At 39.4% G+C, this 23,420-nt stretch overlaps 1 protein-coding gene across 2 annotated transcripts; it reads right to left on the reverse strand.

The window, feature by feature from the left end:
* Positions 1–843: 843 nt before the first annotated feature.
* On the reverse strand, positions 844–14,996 carry LOC147605165 (ABC transporter B family member 19-like). Of its 2 annotated transcripts, XM_086794188.1 has the most exons (11): positions 14,242–14,996; positions 13,743–13,797; positions 7,464–7,639; positions 6,970–7,170; positions 6,309–6,568; positions 5,410–5,726; positions 4,960–5,183; positions 4,468–4,862; positions 3,851–4,290; positions 3,467–3,708; positions 844–3,252 (listed from the first exon to the last, which is right to left on the reverse strand). In XM_086794188.1, exons 1-11 carry the CDS (start codon positions 14,626–14,628, stop codon positions 2,029–2,031), a joined length of 3,921 nt encoding a protein of 1,306 aa, XP_086650314.1. In that variant the 5' UTR covers positions 14,629–14,996; the 3' UTR covers positions 844–2,028. The 2 variants fall into 2 exon arrangements, with proteins under 2 accessions (XP_086650314.1, XP_086650313.1); XM_086794187.1 differs by lacking the exons at positions 13,743–13,797; positions 14,242–14,996 and having other exon boundaries at positions 3,569–3,708; positions 7,464–7,741.
* Between the last annotated feature and the right edge of the window lie 8,424 nt (positions 14,997–23,420).

Here is a 23,420-nt window from a genome sequence, read left to right on the forward strand (position 1 = left end):
CCTAACGCCCATTAACCCCTGAACCCCGCTAGCACTAATAATACTCTCGAGACTCCGAAAGCTATTAACTTATGCTAGGGTTCGACTTCCGTAGGACCATAGTCCTGACATGTTATTTTGAAATTTGAAGGTTATTTTTTAAAATTTGTCATTCACTTGACATTAAACCTCGTGTTTTCGTGAACACTGCATCGGATTCATTCTTGACGATTACTCTAAAAATTCTAATAAGTGCACTTCTCATATCATCCTTGTTTCTAAGTTGACGAGAAACGTAAAGCTTATATTAGGCACTCTATTTTATAAAAACCCATATAACCACGTGCAAGCTGACACGTATTTAAAATAAATTTTTAACATAATTATTTATCCCTCTTATATGTGATACATTTAATTACATTAAACAATTATTTGTTTAACCCCCTTCTACATGTATACGGTATGTAAGTCTCTCAAAATCCCCCTATCGTACTATGTTACATATACACAAGGTGACCCTCCTAGGGGTCCTTGCCATTTTCAAAAACTGACTTTTGTTTCTTTGTAGTAATAACGAGAATAAATCACCACAAGCAAAGTCACTTAATATGTGCAGACAAATCCTAAAACATTCGCACTTGAGAACATTTATCTTCATAGAAGCTTGTGAGCACTTAGACATTTGGTTAATATTAACCAATTGTAGTCGCTATTGATGAGAAGAGGCACACCATGTTTACTCCATCTTAACAAGCAATAAAAACATATTTCTTTAGTGTTGGTGTAAATATGGATCAATTAATGAAGGCTAGCCATTGTCATGTCTCAACAAACACATTAGCATACTCTTAAATATATGGTTGATGCCTCATGAGAAAAGAAGCAAGTATGGTTACGTGGAGGATTGTGGGGATCCATGTCCTCAAAAGGCCATACTATTGGAAAAGGGAGTGTGGAGATCATGTCCCAAGTTGACCGAAGATTTTGGTTATGGTGGATGGATGTAATGCAGATTGAGATGATTTGAACACGTGATTGCTCTTTGAATGGGCTAGTTTTTTATTTAAAGGAAACTTTGATTATGCACTATTAAAGAGGAAGTGCATTGTTATGGTTACAATGATAAGCATGTGCTTCTCAAAACTAGGATGTGCAATGGTTTTAATTAAATACCATTTTTATTGTTGTTCTACTGATGAGAACATGTTTGAAGTATGTTAGATACCATGAGAGACATATTTATGTTCAAGCCATGGAGTAAGGCTTTGTTGAAGTTATGAGCACCCAAATGTTTAAGCAACTGTCGTGGCCCTATGTTGTTCTCCAATGTTTTAAGTTGAGGTTGTCTAATAAGAAGCGAATTGTGAGGAAAGAAGACAAGCTCTATGGTGAGATATTGTACCCATAGGTCAACTAAAAGACCAAGCAAAGTTTGGTTAACAAAGGACTTGTGAAGAAGTGCTCACTAGCTACTGCAACCCCAAGAATGCTTTTCCAAATTTGTATTCTTTGAAAGAGGTTATCCTTGAAGAGGAACAAAGTGTGTAGAAGTAATTTACTATAGCGAAAGTAATGGATGGCATCATTGACTTGAAGTTTCCAAGGATTGAAGACCAACCTAAGGCCCGTTACACATACCCCACCGCCCATGTATGGGCGGGGGAGATTGCCTGCCCATGAATTATGGGTGGTGGATACCCCCACCACATCAGCATGGGGCAGGCAGGGGTATGGCGATGTGTAATGGCCCTAAGGTAACCTAAGCTTGAGAGGGAGTGTTAAGAATAGCAAGCTCAACTGGTAGTCCAAGATCTATATCATGGGCTGTGGTAATTCGTTTCTTTGAATTGTGAAGGTGGAGGCAACTATGTTTCTTATATAGGAGGAGTGCTAATCTTTATGCAAAGGGGCAACCTGTCCAAAGAACATTGAATTGTGGATGCGTCGATAAGGGAGCAACTAGTAAGTATGTGAAGTGGGTGGGTGGCATTGCTAATGGCTTCCTTGCTACTAGCTACAGTCGTGGCCAACTGTTTAAATGGTTGGAAGTCACCCTGAAGAGGAAGACACACGTTGATTCTGCAAAGCAACAAGCTGAGAGTAAGCGCCATTAGGTTTGGAGAGGAGGAATGAATGAGTCCCTTGCTCTATGATGGCTCCATCCTGTAGCACAGCTATGGCATCCACATTCTGAATAGTAGAAAGACGATGGGCAATCACCATGACCGTACGCCCTTGCATGAGCCTTTCAAGTGCCTGCTGCACGACCTTCTCTGCCTCTACATCCAGCGCACTGGTGGCCTCATCCAACAGCAAAATGGCTGGGTTTTTCAACACAGCCCTCGCTATGGCAACCCTCTGCTTCTGCCCACCTGATAGTTGTGCACCCCGCTCCCCCACAAAGGTCTTGTAGCCCTCTGGCAGCCCACTGATGAACTCATGCGCATTTGCTGCAGTTGCTGCTGCCTCCACCTCTGCCTCAGTAGCCCCTGCATTCCCATACACAATGTTATCATAAATGGTGGTTGCAAACAATGCTGGCTCCTGCTGCACCAGCCCAATGTGCCTCCTGAGTGATTTCAGATTGTAGCTCCTGATGTCTACCCCATCGACCATCACATAGCCCTTATCAGGATCATAGAATCTCTCAATCAGTGCAACCACTGTGCTCTTGCCACACCCGCTTGGACCGACTAATGCCAAGCTCATACCTGCAGACACCTTAAGATTGAACTTTTGAAAAATCAGCACATCTGGCCTGGCCGGATAGCTGAAGTCTACCTTCTTCAGCTCAATCTCTCCCTTCACCACTTCGATGCTGATTGCATTCTCATCATCTGGATCTATCTGTGTCTGCCGATCCAGTATTGAGAATACAGATCTTAAAGCGCTGCCGCCCTTCACCAAATCTGGAACAATGCCAATGGCACTCCCTATAATCATTGCACCCAACAAGAGGACAAAGAAAACCTGCACTATATGGTTAGGGTCCTCTTGTCCATGCCTGAGTAGTAGCAGCCCAAACCATAGTGTCAAAGCATTTCCAGAAAATCGGAATAACTTTGTTATGCCAAATGAGAATCCTGATACGTGTCCTCTCCAGAAGCTTTTCTGTTTGCTACTACTAAGTGCTTCTTCAAACAAGGTAAGGATCTTTTCTTCGCCACTGAATGCAGCGATCATTCTTATGTTTCCAACAGCCTCTCCGGCTATCGTGCTTGCTTTACGATGGGCACCCTCTATGTCACCAGTGTAGCCCTTAAGAAAAAGTTTCTGGCAAAGTTCAAGCAACAAAATTCAAGAGCATCTGTCAGCATTCCAAGGAAATGGGCTTTAGATTCTGGGTGAGTTGGTCTGAGCTTTAGCATCCCCCCTAGCAGAAGAGGGTGCCTATTGGGAGAGGGAGACATTTAGGGGTGGGAGAAAACAACAACATAAAGCAAGGAAATAAACCAAGATTAGGCTTGATGAGGTGGAAAACAAGTACCTCAGAAACAGCTGCAATAAGTATCAAAGGAAATACAGCAAGCGAAACAAGGGTCATCTTCCATGACAACACAAAAGCTATCATGCATGAGACGGTAAGTACTGTGACATTGTGCAGAATCAAAGAGATCCTGCCACCAATGGCAGTTCGAACGGTTGCTGCGTCGAGAGCCAAAAGGGTGCTTAGCCGGCTGCTGCTATTCTCGCCTTCGTCAAACCACGAGAGTTCATTCCTTAGAATAGCTGCCATGTGATATGTACAGTTACAGTACTTGTTAACTGGATGGATTATTAGCCCTCATAGAGAGCATTGCAGAAAATGAGACATAGCAGGACTACCAAATATTGGCAACAAATATGAATAGTAAGATAACACTCGTCTCACCTGAAAGCATCATTTCGCGTATACGTTTGATCAGATTCTCGCTTACATACCCCCAAAAGTATTCCTGAATGATATATCCTGTCATACCCACTGCTGCTAGTGTCAATAAATATGCTGCATATAGACGGACTTGCACCCTCACGTGATGATGGTCTGGGTTATAGTAAATGCTTGTTATTGAGGCAACTATTAGTGCAGCAAATGGGTTCACACATCCTGTCAAGATACATCCAAATGAGCCTAAGACAGCTTGAGGCCATTCAGGTGCATTGAGTTCGAGAAGCCTCCAGAAATGTGCAGTGCCTGTCTGTTCTTCGGTTTCCTCCTTACTTGAATCTTTCACATCTCCCAGATCGGTTGACGACAAGCTAAGCGATCTCTCGGGATTGAGAGAAAGAGCTGCCAAACCTTCTGAAACATGTGGTGATGATCTCTTCCTCCTGCTTCAAAACGATTCCACGTTAGCAAATCCAAAGAAAGCACCCTCAAGTGAGTATCAGCATTGTTTAAGATGGATAAAGAAATCCTAACACTGTGCATTCAAATTAAATTTAGCTCTACGCATACAAATCAAGATATAACACATGTATGTGAGATCAGCCCGCAATTGGTCGTACCTAGGGGTGGATTTAGGAGGAGTAGATCTAGGTGTAACTTTAAGTTCCCCTGCACGCCCAAAACTCAACTCTTGGAGCTTAACCAACTTGTAGTAAGCTCCATTTTCTCCCTTAAGCATGAGTTCTTCGTGTGTACCAGTCTCTACCAGCATACCCTTCTCCATCACTACAATTGTATCAACATGCTGAATTGTGGGGAGGTGATGTGCGATGACAATCGTGGTCCTTCCTGTCATGAGATTGTCGAGAGCTGCTTGCACCAGCTTTTCTGAGGAAGAATCTAAGGCACTTGTGGCCTCATCAAGAAGAAGCACAGCTGGATTTCTTAATACTGCTCTTGCAATTGCAATGCGCTGCTTCTGACCACCTGAAAGCTGTACACCTTTTTCACCAACCTACACGAGTATGCATGAAACAGCATTAACAATCTGTAGGAAGAAAACGTAAGATTCATCTGTGACAGAGACAAGGTTGTTTTTATAGGGGTAAGACCTGAGTACTATAACCTTCTGGAAACTTTTGAATAAACTCATGAGCATGTGAGGATTTTGCTGCGATTTCTATCTCATCCATGCTAGCATTTTCTTTTCCCATAAGTATGTTTTGCCTTATCGAGGTTGCAAACAAGGAGGGCTCTTGACTCACCAACCCCAATTGCATCCTCAACCACTTCAGTTGTAAAGACTTTATGTCATGTCCATCAAGACAAATACAACCTTCATTCAATGCAAATTATTAAATGATTGGTAATGGTGTGTCACGTTTCAAACCCTGTTCTTGTACATATGGTATCAGAAGAAAACATTTAAGGATTCTCATACATACAATGCATGCATGCACACACCAGTATGCATACATATGCTTATTAAAATTTGATTTGAACTATCATCCAAAACTCCAAGAAGTTTGATCAATTTTACACAAAGGGGATGCCAAATCTACCTGCATTGGGTTCATAAAAACGTTCAAGGAGTGCAATGACTGTGCTCTTTCCTGAGCCGCTGCTCCCCACAATAGCAACGGTATTTCCTTGCCCAATTTTCAAGGAGAGTTGTTGCAAGACGGGCACATCGGGCCTCGAGGGATAAGAGAAGTCTACTTCTTGAAATTCAATTTCACCCTGCAAGTTTGGGATCTCCTTTCCATCCATGTTATGCTTCTCGACATTAGGAATTAGGTTCAATACTGTGAATATCCTCTGGGCTGCTGCTCGCGCTTTTGCAAAAGTGGAAAAGCTAAGAGAAGCTTGTCCCAAAGAACTGCACCAGCCAAAAGACAAAGAAGTTAGCCATAAGGCTGTAATGCAGGGATATAAAGAAGCACAAGGACATGCTATTCTAGACCTCAACCCCTGCCCCTTGATGATCTTTGCATGCCCCAAACAGTCTTCCTGCCAACCATCATCACCAGCACCCTTATCTTTCTTTTAATACACTATGGAGGTTAAATATATGGACTAACTGGCCATTCCCTCAAAGCGATATGCCCCATTTATCTCCTTGACTCGAGCACCCTTTTGTTTGCTTATGGGTGACACTTTCCACATGTCACATGATCCACAGCCATGACTCTCAAGGGGTAGTTCCAAAAGAACGTATCATATGATCATTTGTGTAAGGCTCATTATGATCAGCTAAATCAAGAGCAGACTAATGGGATACTTCAACCAAGGAGGCCGAAAGACTATGCAAAATAAAATGTGACATGTCATCTGTTAAACGCACAATGCATACAGATAAGAGTGTGATTGATGCCATCCAACTTTCCAAGTAGTGGATGTGGTTATGTTGTAAGACTACAAGTGTCAACAAAAATCAACAACCAAAATCAAAGGTTCTTACATGCCAGCAAAGATTATACTGAACATGGTCATCAAAACTGATGCACCATCTGAAATCCCACGAAATACAACCACACTTCCAAACCACACCAGCAAAGAGAAGCTTCCATATGTTGTCGTAAACGATGTGCCGATTCCCACTCCATTTATGAAGCCCGCTTTGTATCCCAGTTTCTGTGCAATTGCAAGAAACTCAGAGTACGCCTGGACCGCCTGTGTCTCACCGACAAAAGAATATACAGTGCGAACCTGTGAGATGATCTGCTTGCATCAAGCAAGCATAGGCAGAAGAAACTTTTAACTCTCTCTCTCTCTCTCTCTCTCTCTCTCTCTCTCTCTCCATTGTTCAGCTACTACTAGTTTGAGGGCGCTGCTATCATTGTTTGTTCAGAGTCATGGAGTATGAGGACCAAAGATGTGAGGCCCTCTATTCGCATGAAGATATATAGATACATCCATGAATATATATACATACATACATACAAATGCATACATTTATATGCGTATATATGTATATTTACAAGTAAGTATACATACATACGTATGCGCATGTATATGTAGTATGTACTACTGTGTGTGTGCATGTATGTATGTTTGTATATGTGCGTGTGTCAGCATGCATGCCTGCATTAGAAATGACCAAGCAAAACAGATATGATGACCTGCTCAGCAACAACACCAGCTTGCCCATATGCCTCCTGGCTTTTGGAAGTTAGACTGGTGATGATGAATGCGTTCAGTCCCGCACTTGCAGCAAGCAATGGCACGATGGCTACTGTCACAAGTGCCATCTGCCATATTAAGACAAAGCCAACAATATTTCCAGAGAAAAAAGTTGCGATGTAATGTATGGCGTTGCCCATCTGCGGTAAGAATTCCATGAGATTAGTGATAAGGGTTCTTATTTAGGGAAAACACACACACACACACACTGATACACTCACACAAACACACTGATACACTCACACACACACTCTGATACACTCTCACACACACACTCTCTCTCTCTCTCTCTCTCACACACACACACACACACTCTCTCTCTCTCTCACACACACACACACACCCACACTCTCTCTCTCTCTCTCTCTCTCTCTCACACTGATACACTCACACACACACTCTGAGACCACACAGACTGACAGAAGCTCCAAACCTTTTCACCAATGGCCTCCTGTATAAGGAGAGTGTCACTCGAAATACTTTCAATGAGATCGCCTGTTTGCAAACGCATGTCGAACTCTTGTATGTCTTGCCTTAGTATCGCTTCCAGATACTTGGACCTTATCTTGATCGTCTGCCTCTCTCCAGTGTAAGTCCAACAAAACACCTCTGCAGTGTGCACGTGTAGTGGAACATTGGCTTGCATACATGAAATACAGACCCCTCTTACTGCACGTGCCATAGTGGAACTAAATGATGCTAAACGCAACCAGCTTGGCAGCATGCTCTACGTGCCAATTTCGAAAGGAGTTCATGCAAATTTCTTCAAAAAAAACCTTCAAGTTTTAAAGCATCCTTACTACAATTTAGCTCAAAACTATGTTAATAAAGAGAGAATTTGAAGAGTAGTATGAACAAGCACTAAGAGCAATAGATTCAACCTATAAAAGAATTATTAATTTTGAGCTCAATAATCAATTTATAAGCTCTTAGCAATAATCTTTCATTTTAGTAATAATTAATAAACTAGTTTCATTTTGGTAATAAATAATAAATTACTTTCATTTAGTAATAAATAATAAATTACTTTCATTTTAGTAATAAACAAAAAATTACGTTTGAGGGAATCTCTCTCTCTCTCTCTCTCTCATGTGTGTTTTCTCAATTTTATGTTTTGAAATAGTTAAATATGGACATGTCTCTAGAGCTTACTCATGACTTGATTTAGGTCTTGTACTCATGGAAAACCTCCCAACTAAAGATAACCAATTTATGAAGAATCCACTTTCACCTCACCAATAAAATATTTTTGGAATTCTAAGATAAACCATTTGACCAACCTTGAATGTACAAGGTGAACACTTTTTACTTTGCAAAAGATTTTTACTAAAGACATTTCTGTATCTAAAGCCACATGCAAAGATCTCTTGAGCATATTACAACAATATTGTTGCTCTTGCAAAAAAGGGGCAAAATGTGAGTACACCTTGATGTTTCATAAACCAATGACCACTAAGTTTTAGCTTGGCATCCATACATGGACTCAACATGGTGGATGCATGCTTTGTGCTACTAAATGGAAATAGTGACAATGGAATTCTCTTGATCAAACTTACCTTAATCTAGAAGCATACGCACAAAGCCTAGCACAAAGCATTGCCTACAATGTTAGGTTCACCCACTCCGTTTCACCATCTCTATATTATATAAAGAAAGAGTTTCATGAGGCTGCTATGTGGTAGAAATTGGGAAGCTCGGGGAGGGCTTGGGCATGCAGTTTAGAGGTTTGAGGAGGGGTAGGCTCCTACCCGTCAAAGATGGGTCGTTGTAATTATGATTACCAAATTAAACTCAAATTCCCAAGTCAAACTCTTAGTGCCAAAAATTAAGCATGTTTTTTTCCTCAAAAATCTAAGCAAATTGTGAGGCAGCTCTCTCTCTCTCTCTCTCTCTCTCTCTCTCTCTCTCTCTCTCTCTTGTTGTTAGCAAAAATTACAAGGAGAGTAGGCATATCTCTTTCTTACAAAGAGGATAGCAATCATATCACATCACAGAGTTGAAGGGGTAGGCGAATCTTGCATAGGAGATAAGACTCTCTCTCTATGTGTATAGTTGTTCTCTTTTGGTGCCAAAGGTTAGCGAAGGATGGATGTCCAATAGAGCAAGGTTTGATCTCTCTCTCTCTCTCTCTCTCTCTATATATATATATATATATATATATATAGAATATATATATATATATGTTAGTAAGAGACAAGACATCTTCAAAGAGTGATTAGGGAGGTTGGGCACTATAGGCTTGATATGGAGAAGGTGGGGAGTGCTAGTGATGGTTGGTGGGGCATGAGGTATGCTCCCTCACGTGCATTCCATGTCTTGTTGGGTGCAAGAAAGTGATGGACATAAGTTCTTGCCAAGTGGATTTAAGGGCAGTTAGTAAAACATTAGGTGCATATTCACCTTAAGGTTACGCCTTCGACATTAATTAATGACCATGTTAAGCATGCAGACATTAATTAATGATAACTTTTTGGGTGAATATGTACCCAACATAGCAGTGAGGGCAAAAAATAAGATGCCTCCATGAATATAGGAGTGTAGGTGGGTTGGTGATTATTCCTTCTATATAAATGTAAAATTATAGAAAATGGGGGGAATGTTTTCAAAAAATGTCCTAAAATGTCCAAAATTGGGTGAATATTTTCTAAAACCCTTCAAAACGGCCAAAATTTAGGCGAATGTTTTAAGATGCTGGGCAAAAATTTTAACAAAAAACCCCAAAAATAGCCAATTGGCAAAGATTAGCCCCTATTTTTTTCCTTGATAGCAGTGGATTATTTTAGAGCATCTTTATATTATATTATATAAAGGAAGATTTTCACGGGGTTGCTACGTTGTTGCAGCATAGTAAGATTTGGCATACTAGGCTCGAACATACAGTATGGAGGTTCGAGGAGGGGTAGGCTCCTATGTATCGAAGATGGGTGAGGTTACTCGTATGTAATACAATCATACTTCATCTATAAAAAAAAAGATAGCAGCTGAAGCCAACCTCACATTACAGCCCCCAACAAGGAAATTGATAGTAATTGCACTCCTAGCAGCAACCAGACACCTTGCTTTTTCCTCAAGTGACAAGGATGGAACATCTACAACCAAACACCATGTTTTTACCTCAATTATTAACAAGGATGCAGTAAGGGATTTGTTGCTTTAATTTACAAATGAAGTAGACCTTCTTGTCCCTTGTTTGAGTCTTTTGCTCGTTTTTGAGCATTTTGGCTATAAAATACTTGCCAATTTTTAAAATACCCGTCAAAAACTACACTTAAAACTTTTATATTTCACCAAACCCATCAAGTTTGAAGGGCAAGGGTTGTTAAAAATCAGGCTTGCTCATACTCACCATCTCTCCCCCTCCTCCTCCCTTTGAGCTTCCTCCCTCCTAAATTTATACATTTTGAATTATTGACCAACATTAAAGGACCTTTTAGCATGTTCGTCAAATGTATAGTAGACAATCTCATTGGTGTGGCTTAAATTAGAAGGCATAGACGATGATAAGTGTGCCATGGCCCTCTCAACAAACAAATGGTAATCTATTGGTCTGCTTGTGTTTAGCCAGGGTGTTTACACTCACCCAGATGGATGGGGAAAATTTCCCGTCCATGAGGATGGGTGGGGGAGATCTCCCCCCCTTTGGTGCCTTTTTTCCCCCCTTGAAAAAATAAAAATAATAAACTCGGTGTGTAAAGCACCTACATGTAAGTCACAATTCTCCTTTGTTGCTTAGGAAAAATTATGTGGGAAATAATTATCTTTAGTTTCTTCTTCTCGATCCCTTGTAAGAAAGGCTCCTCTTCTAGGATTTTTGGAAACAAAATGAGAAATAGCATAATGCAATTATTTCAAAGGATAAAAAAATTCCCCTAAATGGTGGAAAACCTTTATCCCTATAAATTAGGTTTTAAATCTGGAGTTCATATCTCTGTGTTTTTCTCTCGCTCGAGGGTTCTCTCTGTGTGCGCGCGCCCGCGCGCCCTGCTGCGATTACTGGCGCCACTTTGCCGAAACTAGCTGCCTTCCCATGGCCCTTCCTGACTATGAGAGTGGTGTGTGCTTATCAAGTGAAGGCGTTTACCCAAGCCATAGGTCTCTCCCCTCCCGGCTGCCATAGCCGCGATCAGGAAAGATGGTGAGCTCAGTTCCGGCAACAGCAACAGGAGGAGTATTCTGCACTCTGAGTTGTACGGATTCTGCACTCTGAGTTCCCATGGCCCTTCCTTACTATGAGAGTGGTGTGTGCTTATCAAGTGAAGGCGTTTACCCAAGCCATAGGTCTCTCCCCTCCCGGCTGCCATAGCCGCGATCAGGAAAGATGGTGAGCTCAGTTCTGGCAACAGCAACAGGAGGAGTATTCTGCACTCTGAGTTGTACGGATTCTGCACAAAGTGTTTGCTGATCGCACAGTCAGGATGCAGGTTCCCACGACCCGCTGGCATTACAGAGTAGGAAATGGTCATGGGAAACTATTCATAGGAGGAAGATATCACATACATAGCTACTGGCCGTAGGCTGAGAGCCATTGGCATCTTTCAACTGTCATGGTCGGCGGCAGCATGTTTCACAGGTTCCAGTCAACTGTCATTGGCATCCATGTTTCACAGGTTCCAATCAACTGTCGCGGGCTGACCTTTCTGTCTACCGAGCTGTCGAGTTGGAATTTCATTCTGATTGCTGAGTTGTTGGGTCGCAATACAATAAGCATCGCATAGCTTTCTGTGTGCTGATGTGGGGGCCCGGAATGGTCGTCAGGCGGCCATTTTCCAACAGCCATCTTCCGGCTGCCGCTGGTCGCCATCGGCTGGAAAATGGCCTCCCACCGTCCATTCCATTCTCCAGAATAGTTTTCCCATGACCATTTCTAGCCATCACAGTCTGGAGTTGCTAGACAGCAGATTTGAAGCGTATAGTTAGGAAGCATTATTTTGCAGAATCTTCATTTGGTTTACTCACCTGTCACCATCCATTATGAGTTCTGATGCGGTCAAAGGGAGTGGTGTAGTTTTAAATTCCAAAATGCTCATGTGTTGTCATTTGATTAAGTTCCAACTATGCAAATGTGCCACAGCCTATTCCTTTGAGTTTTTTAAATTCGAGATATGCTGATGCCATCTTCCCCCAGCTAAATTCTAACTGTTGATGTGTCAGTCTCTGGTTTGTTTGATATTTCGCTCTCCTGATGTGTTATTCTCTGGTTTGTTTGATATCCCATCTCTCTTGATGTGTTATTCTCTGATTACTTTGACTTTTTATTATTCTGGCTATGCTGATGTGTCACTAAATAGGCTAATCGATTGCGTGCCCTCCCATGACGGTAGACCATGACAGAGTAGGGAATGGCCCGCCGGGAGGCTGTTTTCCTGGTAAAGGTGACCGGCGGCAGCCGGGAGCCTTTTTTTTGGGAAGAACAGCCGACTACTGGATGTTCCCGGCCATCACAGTCGAGGAGCTTAGATTCCGAGGAGATGGAGATGTGTTGGTGAATGAAAAAAATGCCCAATGAGATTCCCAGCAGAATCGGTTGTACCTGCCGGGGAGATGGAGACATGCTGGTGAATGAAAAAATGCCCAGGCCCAGTCTGATTCTGTGCAGAATGGTGTTCACGTGCAGAGGCGGTGGCCCGACTTTTCTTCAGTGACCCCACTGTATGACAGGGTGGACTAGATCTTTTTGATGGGCTGAATGTTGGGGGGCAGGTTTTCCCTTGATCTGGATTCAAGACTTTTTCTGCTCTCTACTCTTCACTTGACAGCAGGGTGTTAACACAAGGGGTGAGGCACTCCAGGGTCCCAGGTTGCAGCCATGAGCAACTTCTTGGTGATGTGTAGGATACAAGACTTCAAGGGCTTTGTGCAAGGAGTGCTTGAGGATGGATGGGGAGTTGGTACATCTCAAATCAGCTACAAATGGACTCATGATTATGCCCTTCTTCGCACGTCATGTTTATAGCAAATGTGCACTTTCTGCTCACTAATGAAAATACCATCATAAGAGGGCTGGTAGATCTCTTGACATTTTGATCAACCAAGTTTTTACCCGAGGAGGAATCAAACCTTTACCTTGACGCATAGGAGAATGGATGACCAGCATCCATTCTTGAAGATGGTATCATCATCTATTCCATCTCCCAACATATTAGATTTGTTGGACTGTACACTGAGGCCATTGCTGGCACAGTTGATTTTTGGCACCCAGCTTGGCTTTTTTGAATGCAAAAAACGATTAATTTTTTCTTTTTTCTTTTTCGTATATGAAGTACATTAAAATGCAAATTATGGACAAGCTGCAGGGTCAAAACGTCTAATTGAAAGGCAAGGTCAAATGTCAAAGAATCAACCCTGTCTGCTGGAATCAATTTTGAGCATCCAAATAAGTTTTTGTTAGGTCCAAATGTAATTTCTGTAGACCAAGGACAATGACAAGCTAACTAAAGACTTAAGCTTCTACCTTGACAAGCTTATTTATGTTGAGAGGACAACTAATCAAGGGTTTCATTTATGTACTTTTGAACACCAAGAAGTTCCATCTTTGAAAATCTTTTAAAAGGTGATACAATCAAACTTTGCTGGTGTAATTTATTTGTCTTAATCTTAAGCTAGAAAATAAATTCTTTTTTCCTTTCCCTTTTTTTCATAAACAAGTTCTTATTGTCACTGGTTTAAGTAGAAATTATGCCAGGAAAATGAATAATGAGTTGAAGAAAAGTACCTATCCAGGACCCTACCCATGTTATGATACCAAGGTAGACCATGTACAGCGCATACTGCCATAAAAGCATGTATATTAGCTGATCTGTGAAGGAAAGGCACAAATTCTCAAACATATATGTTAGCAGATATGTGCATTGAGCATGTGTGCTTGTTCTCCAGGGGCGTGTAGCCTGGTGATGAAGGACATCCCACACAAAGAAAATGAGAAGAAGACATGTCTGCCTGTTTGTTGAAGATGAAAGAATCAAAGCGTACACAACAATCCTCGTTACTAACCCTTAATCAAACAGGGTGTATGTGTGTGTATATACAGCAAACACACAATCAAATTAGCATGTATCATAAACAATCAACTATACAAAGGATCTTCTATCAAACATGTGTATTGATTGTTATGTACTTGTGCAACCAGCAATGTTTATGCCATATCCTCCAAAGGAATATGTATGTTGGTTGATGTGTATACTGGCTATAAAACATGTATGGAGCCAACTCACCTCTGAAGCAGTTTTGGCAGAGACTTTGGTCTGCTTGCCGAAAGCGTGGAGAAAGTTTTTGAGGAAGAGGAAATATATTGGCATTGCTATGCCACTCAGAATTGCACCAGCGGAGCCCAAAATCATGAAGATGGCATCAAACCCATCTGCATATGAGAAAAGCTTGAAGAGGGAGACAGGCTTGACCTCCTTGTTGTCTGTTTGCAGGGTGGTGCTTTGGGTCTGTGGCAAGGTCTCCCTTTGGACAGTATCAGCTTTGATGTCCCCTTTCTCACTATCAGCCATCGTCTCCCCTTGGCCAATTATATCAGTAGTGTTAGTTATGATGTCCCCTTGCGCAACAGCAGTTATGGTCTCCTCTTCAACTTGGGCAGCATCATCAACCATGACTACACCGAGCGCTGTCCCTTGGCAGAGTTAAAATTGTGAGCTTTGATTAGTTGCTCAAACCTGCGGCAGGTTCTGATTAGTGTCACCAGTTGGTTTGATTCATTGCTCAAATTCGTTGGTCGTCTTTCGTAAGTAGCTCCAATCACTGGATTAATTGCTCAAAACAGTTCATTAGAGTCAAAAATCAGTTGTGGGTTTTTGATTAGTAGCTAAATTTTCTTGTGGGTTTTGATTAGTAGCTCAAAACAGTTGTGAATTTTAATGATGAGAAGAACTCTATTGATATGCTCATGCAGTTATGGCATTCAATTGCTAGCTGGCTTCATGAGAAATCAAGAGAAATTAAGCAAGCCTTACTCAGCAGAGACCAGGCCATCCAATTGTGGAATAAACAAGCTGTGGCTTTTGATTAGTGCAATTGTGGGATAAAATCATGCGCCAAAACAATTAAGAGCTAAATATGAAAGCGTTTTAGTAGCTCTGCTGAATCCATTTCCCATTTTATATACAACTCTTACTCCATAGACTTCACACCATGACTCGAGGCCCTTTGCTACTTTGATTTTTTTTCCCCCTTTTTAGTTAAAAAATTGTTACACAAAACCAATAAGAATAGTTTCTATTTCACATTAATTTTAAACAGCTGTCCACTATCATTTTGGCTGGCCACGCAAATGCCCCTTTCACATTCTTTTTGGGATCCAAAATATTTGAAGTAATATCGCATCCAAGCTTAAATGCGGAAAATAAATTTCTAGGGTCCTCGTTAGGAATTTGGTCTCTCTCTCTCTCTCTCTCTCTCTCTCTCTCTCTCTCCACACACACACACACACACACACACACACAAGTGCACATTTGTGCACACACACGCACACGCACACGACAAACTCCCTACTTACTTCTTAAAATGGGGAAGCCTACCCACCATGAAGGTCCTCAAAATGCAAAGGCTAGTTGAGTCCATAATCATGCTCCAGCATGTGCCCTCAACAAGATTTCGTGGGCTAGTTGTGTGTACTAATACCTCCAAAAGTCAACTTGTTAATGAAGCATTATTGTGATGGTAGTGATTGATTTGGGAGAGTCAAAATGGATCCAAGAACTAGCACTACACTTTACACTCAAGCTATCCCACAAACTCTCATTCTTTGCAAAAGGAACTTATAAACTCTAGAGCACCCACCCCATTAGAAGCACTATTGTGGTTTTTGAACCCATCACCTCCTCCATGGGACTTCAACGCCTTACTGCTAGTTGTTGATGGTGGCACAAAAGCACACATGCACACAAGCACAAAAAGTTCCTAAAAAAGAAGAAAAAGCACTATTGTGGTGGTAGTGAGAGGAGAGAAAATGGATCCAAGAACTAGCACTACACTTTACACTCAAGGTCTACTTGTTAATGAAGCCTTATTGTGGTGGTAGTGATTGATTTATGGAGAGGCAAAATGGATCCAAGTACTAGCACTACACTTTGCACTCAAGCTATCTCACAAACTCTCATTCTTTGCAAAAGGAACTAATAGAATCTAGAGCACCTCATTAGAATTGGTACATAGTATGCCATGCACACAATAGTTAGTCGACATTTCTTTTGTAAAACGTTCATTGCCAGTTTATTAAGGAAGGGTTACATTTTGCAAATACTTATAGAGGACATTGGAGGACATCCACACATAGCTCAGGGCTAGGACCTTTGTTATTTTCCTTTGTATACATGAATATGTCTCATAGCGTAGCAAACAATTTTTTGTGCTTACATGATTATGTCTCATAGCGTAGCACACGATTTTGTATCATCATAAGGATCTTATATCATCGATGTGCTTCTCTCTCTCTCTCTCTCTCTCTCTCTCTCTCTCTCTCTCTCTCTCTCTCTCTCTCTCTCTCTCTCTCGTTGTTGCGGAGAAGAAAAAAGGGCATTGTATTGTAAGGGTAGAGCCATTATTGAGGATATTCACTCCTCTAGTTGACTAGTAGGTTTTTTCTTCATAATGTTTTCTTTTGGACCACAAACTTGGCTCAAGACCTCCATGGTCTTTATATTATGTATTTGGTCTCACATGTCATTTTGGCCTCTCCTATATGTTAATAAAGATTTACTTATTTCCTTCTCTCTCTCTCTCTCTCTTGCCACCAAGAGTGAAATACTTACTTTATATACATGACACAATTGGGTTCATGACCCTTTGAAAAATACTTTAAGTTTCACTTAATTTATATACATGATGCAGCTTAAGTACATGAGCATTTGAGAAATACTCTTGTATAAGCATTATTACTATAGATAAATTTAACCCTTTTTTACATTGAAGACTCTTAGAAAACTACCCATTTATATCACATATGCATGATTTTTTGAATCTAAACCTCTTCTATCTAACGTAAGTATGTAGGTTGTTAACTTTTTGTGCACCCATGTGTTAAATAATCACTCCATACGTACTTGCCCCCCCCCCCCCCCTCTCTCTCTCTCTCACACACACACACACACACACACACACTTTTTGTAAACATTAATTTGTGTGTATAAATATGTTTAGTTTCTACTACAACACTTTATATAGTGTAAAGGCATTGAATGAAAGAATAAGTAGGAAACTTACAATACATGCACTATAGTTTTATAAATTTTTTTAACCTTGAATCATTTTCCAAAAAGAAGAAGCTATTTAATTCCATCTAATAAATGAATACCTTGACTCATTTTCCAAAAAGAAGAAACTATTTAATTCCGCCTAATCAATGAATACCCATACAACAAACCTACAACCTTCTTTAAAATATAAAATTTCTTAGTTGGTTGTATGCAATGAGTGAGTTACCTAACTAGCCAACCATTGCTTCCATACAAGATTCTTAGGAAGTGTCCAAAGGAAATTGTCCTTCACTATTATCTAAGGAATAACTCTTGCAAACATCGTCATGGAGGAACAACTAATTTGTGACATTTTTTCTAGTTGGTAAATAATTTATAATGTGATAGTGGAAAAAGAATCATGATCTGTTAGTGTGCAAACAAGATAAAATTATTGGATTGACTCTTCTCTTAAGGAAAATTTATTTAATGACGCACTGTAAGGTCTTTAAAAGGCTGGGTTTAGTTTAAAACTGTGTCCATGTGTGTGTCTTGCATTTTATGCATTGGGCTCCTAGTAAAGAGATGAAAGGTTTTAAGTCCAATATCATGCATTGCAATATTAAACGTGGGATGATGACTTTTCTATGATGTTAAAAGACTCATCTCATCTCTCTCTCTCTCTCTCTCTCTCTCTCTATATATATATATATATATATATATATATATATATAGATATATATACATACATATATATATATATCTCTCTCTCTATATATATATCTATATATATATATATATAGATATATACATACATATATATATATATATATATATATATATGTATATGTATATATCTATATATATATATATATATATATATATATATATATATATATATATATATATATATATATATATATATTCTATATACATATATATATATATATATATATATATTCTATATACATATATATATATATATATATATATATATATCTTAACTTTTTTTCATGATATGAATCCATTGCATGATTGTAAAATACATACCTTTTCAAGTTGACATTCTATTCAGAAACTAGGAATTAGAATATGCTTGTGGGCCTTTGCTTGACTAAACAAATAAACAACTTTGTATTCTCATAGAGTGAGCATCCTTTATGTATAGACAAAACATAAGATTACACCAACACATAGATGTAACCAAATAGAATATTCTATGATTTAAGAGAGCACGCTTTGACAGAGACTCCTTTAAAGGGCCATTAGGCCATTATGTAATAAAAATAGCAACTCTTTTGGCAATCCTCTCTCTCTCTCTCTCTCTCTCTCTCTCTCTCTCTCTCTCTCTCTCTCTCTCACAAACAAGCAACGTTTCGTTTTATCACATTATAAGTTTTGAAAACGATGTGAAGCTGAGAGATACAACAAGGAGTTCACTTTTTGAGATTTTTTTTTGATGTGATATCATAAACTTTCTTTCTGCATGCCACTCAACCCTTCTTACTATAGTGAAGAAATGCGTCATAAGCAGATCTCTATTGGGACACATAGTGTCTGCAGAAAGGTTTGCAGTGGACCTAGCAAAAGTCACAACAATTCCTATTCACCATGGCTTTCTTTGGCTCTACTCATGTCTTTCTTTCTTATCTCTAGAGGTGTCATAAAACCTTTTCTTTTTTATAGTATCAAATTTTCATATTATAATTTTAGATTTCAAATAGTTATAAATAATTTTAAAGGGGGCTTATTATTGAGATAGTTGGAGTATTTAGCATTGACAGTTAGATTTTTTGTTGCTCTTAAGGCCATTAACGAGGAGTATTTAGCATTGACAGCAGTTAGATTTTTTTGTTGCTTTTAAGACCATTAACGAGGAGTGAAAAATTTTCATCTTGAATGTGTAGAGGCCCTAATACAATTATGTGCTTATATAGTCATTTTTGAAGAAAACATGCACTAAATTATATTAACACTAGTCTTGAAAAAGAAGAAGTAGTTATTTTGTGGCTTTTAGAAACCTTACATCCATTTATTTTATAACTATGGGGTTTTTATTTTTTAAAAATCCTTCCATGGAAACACTCTTAACACAAGATATTAGTTGAAAAATTTACGTAAATGCCAAAAAAGTTTTAAAAGCATATTTTTCATGGCTCTCATTTGGTCACTTTCTATTTAAAAAAATTATAAATTTTTAGCTCTGTTTAGAATTACCTTGAATAAGTTTTTAAACATACTACAAATATAATTGAAAAATTATTCTATATGTGTATGAATACTATGCACCTTGCATCACTTGGAAACTTATAATTTTTTAGTTTTGTTTAGAAGCACCTTAAATAAGTTTTTGAGCATACTACAGATACAATTAACAAATTCTACTATATGTGTATGAATACTATACACCTTGTATCGCTTGGAGACCTATTTTTAAAGGTCCTTAAGGCTATTACAAAATTTGCAAACCATTTTTTTAGATTTTTTAAAATTACAAATTTGCTAGGTATATATGATCAAAAACTATGTACATCCATGTTAACCAAGGAAAGTCAAATAATTTCATGGATTTTAAGTTTATTTTGCTTTTCATTCTCTAAAATTTTATTAATAATCCTTGAGACATTTTTCTTTTATTAATCATCCTTGAGCCATTTTTCTTTTAATGAAGTCACTTTCATGGCTCAATAACAAAACTATTATAAAACTATAAGAAATGTATTGTAACTATGTGTTATTTTTACATATAGTGTCCAATGAATCTCAATAGCTCTAAATTGGAATAAATGGCTATATACTATGACAAGAATGCATAAATTTGATCATCATGAGACCTCATCTTGCCTTATTTTTGGAAAAGAGGCTCACCTCACATGCTCATTCCCAACCACTTGCTTGATACACATTTTCTAAAATGAACTCTATTGCTACCACTTTATTGTAGCCATTTATATGGGAGCGATGTGTGGCCATAGGCTAATAATGGGCTACGGCACTTTTTTCCTCTATAGGAGGTTTTTTCCCCTGAGCGTATGTACCACTCTTATGAGTGTGTGTAAGTGACATTATCATGTAACTTCACTTATACTTCACTCATTCTCATCAATCTACTATGAGGGTTGTGCGTGCTTCCACCTATCTCTCCTTATTTGCTGCATCTATGTGTGTGTTGCTACATTGATCTCCACGCACTCTTATGAGTGTCTGTAAGTGACCTTATCATGTCACTTCACTTCTACTTCACTCATTCTCATCAATCTACTTTGAGTGTTGTGCTTCCATCTATCTCTCCTTGCTTTGCTGCATCTATGTGTGTGTCGCTACATTAATCTCTAATCCAACATTTATTACTTGTGACTCCAATCTTGCATGTTTTGACAAGCCATGTTTACGAGATGCTACATAGCCTTGTTGAGATAGTAATTTTGACAATGCCAAATGCTTCATTAATCCACCTTATCCACTAAATTTGGAGCCTTTATCCCAAGAAAATCAACATCATTTGTAAAATCTTTAAACACATTCTCCCATATGCCCAACTAACTCGTACAACTATTCTCTCTGCAAATAGAATCCAATCACTCACCTCCCAAGTCCTTACCATAAATCTTTTTGTAATTATCTTAAGATCCATGATTGTGTTGATCAAATTGGTGTCAAGAGTGCATTAAGTTCTTCCCACACTTCTCTAAGGACTATAAGTCCATTATAAGTCTTGGCCCTTTATTCAAGATAAGAGATTACCTTAGCCTATGTCAAACAAGTATTGTTTGGTACTACTTTGTCGTAGAGCTGGAAATGCAACTTCCCTTATAGGTGCACTAGCTCATCGTTTGCATCCTCTTCTTATTGTCACACCAAGAAGACTCCATGGACATGGGAGTGAAGGTAGAACTTTCTTTACCTAGATGGAGGCAAAGAGGAGATAGCCTTAGTGGTGGTTTTTTCACACAAGAGGGGATAGAGGAGAAGCTCAAGCAAGGAGAAACCTACACTCAATCCTATCTAAGCAAGAAAATCACATCAAGCTATACAAAGATCCATGAGAATACAAGTAAGAGATTAGAGAAGCCACAAATACTCTAATGCAGGGAATGAATTTGTATTGCTTATAATATCAAAATTGACTTATATATACAGTATTAGCTTTCACACTAGGCCATACAATCCTTGGCCACCACTAGTTCTAATCTTACGTAAGCATGTACACAAAGTTTGTGACATTTGCATTTGGCATTAAGCTCAAGGTAAGGCCACTTAAAAGATTACAAGGCCATCCTACAAGCAATGGGCTTCCATTACATGTGGGTAAGATGGTGAAGCGCCTTCTTACTATAGGGGACATGCATGCAATAACTGGCAAAGTGGTTAATGCTACGTCCCTTCCAAGATTGGGTGGTGAAGATGTGGTTTTAGAGAAGATGTGGATGGTCAAGGATGTAGTCCAAGGATATATTCTATGAAGAGACCAATAGTGCTTCAGGGCATGTTGAAGAGATAGAGTTTGGTTGATGCTGGAGTTAGGAAATGGGGCTGTAGGTGGTGTAATGTGGTCATAAACTACTTGATATGTGAGGCCTCATCTTTGATATGGTGAGTTTCTTGGGCCCATACAAATAAAGAGGTCCCATGGTTTTCTTTGTGGATTCATGTGCCAAGACCACCTTCATTTATTATTGGCAATGATCGAAGCTGGTCCAAAATTATTGCTTCCATTGTCTGGGCTAAACAATTGTGGACCAGTAAATCTCATGGTGGAACTAGAGATTAATTGTTTCTTATTACATCTTTGGTGCTGAGGTTTTTGTAGTGAAGATAGTCAAATAAGAGGCAAGTAGTGGGAAGTGGGAAGTGGGAGGAACTTGTGTGCTTTGAAGATTCCTACACATTCAATGAGGCAAAGTTGTGCTCGTGGTCTCCTTCATGGCAAAAATCCAATTGTCTGCTTTCTTTGACTTAGATTTTTTCTTTCTTCAACACTTACCTTTCATCCCGATTTTAGAGAATTAATATCATGAAGCTTATGTGGCACCCCTCTATATGAGTTGATGAGGGTTTTGTATCGGCTTTGGCCCCATAAAAAAAGGGAAGTGGTAGACTAGGCTGAACATGGTGGTAAGACTTACCAGCTTGCATTAGTGCCAAAGATATCCCAATCTTATAGTAGAAGAGGAAGTGATGAAATGCTTGCGATCTAATAGCAATTGCCATGACATGATGTCAAAGGGTTTCTAGAACCCGCTATGTGTCATATCCTCAAAGGTGACCACCCTACGATAGTTTCCATCACATGATGTCAAAGGGTCAACAACATTTGACAAGAATCCTGCCACACAAAGGGTCATCATCGAAGGCCAATTTCTTCAAATGATAAATGCCACTTCAATGAATCAAATGAGGAGCTGAGAATCACCATCTCGTTCTGATGATTACGTCTACGTTCTTGTAGAGCTTGGAGACCTCAAGGGTTACGAGCTCGGCCATTAGAAAGATCCTCATCTCACGACAGTTGTGGTTCACCAAGTAATCTCTTTTTGGATGTGTTTAAGGAGGGTTAGGGTGAACCATAACATATCTGCACTTATGCCACTAGCACACTTGGTACGATTAAGGTTGATATGCCACTAGTCGTGGCTGTGTGTGACAGCCACTTTGGAGTACTAGAGTTATGGCTTAGTTATATTGCTAGCTCATGTAGTCGGGTTCACACTATGGAATGACCTTTGTATATTATAGTAGGAGAGTACTTTCCCTTATAGTATGTACTCTTATCTCTTTATGCTAATGGTTGTAGAGAAGAGAAAGAAGAAAATTTAGCCATTCATCTCACTTGTGTCTTGTGCTCTCTTATGTATGTGTGTGTGTTTTCTTGTAAGGAACTCAAGCTCTCCATCTCCCTTGCATTCACTTTATAGTATTAGACCTCGGTTCTTGTGAGAGGCAAGCAAGAGGTAAGAATAAGTTAAGCAAGAAAGTGGTACACAAGTAAGGGTTTTCCATCTCTTTCCCTCTTTGATTTAGGAGCAACACTTTTGGTAGCTATGTGAGAGTTATAGGCAGATAGGGAAGTCATTATCTTATATTAAGACATCCTCTTGGGTAAAGGAAGAAGAACATATTGTGTGTAGTTAACGTAGTTAAGTGAATTTTTGGGCACTTTGGTGCATTTTGGGTCCATTTTTGGCTCTGCAAGTTTCTCGCATCATAGGCAC

This window comes from Cibotium barometz, chromosome 60, assembly GCF_041138505.1.
Source record: "Cibotium barometz isolate CiBa-2024 chromosome 60, ASM4113850v1, whole genome shotgun sequence".
Lineage (NCBI taxonomy): Eukaryota > Viridiplantae > Streptophyta > Polypodiopsida > Cyatheales > Cibotiaceae > Cibotium > Cibotium barometz.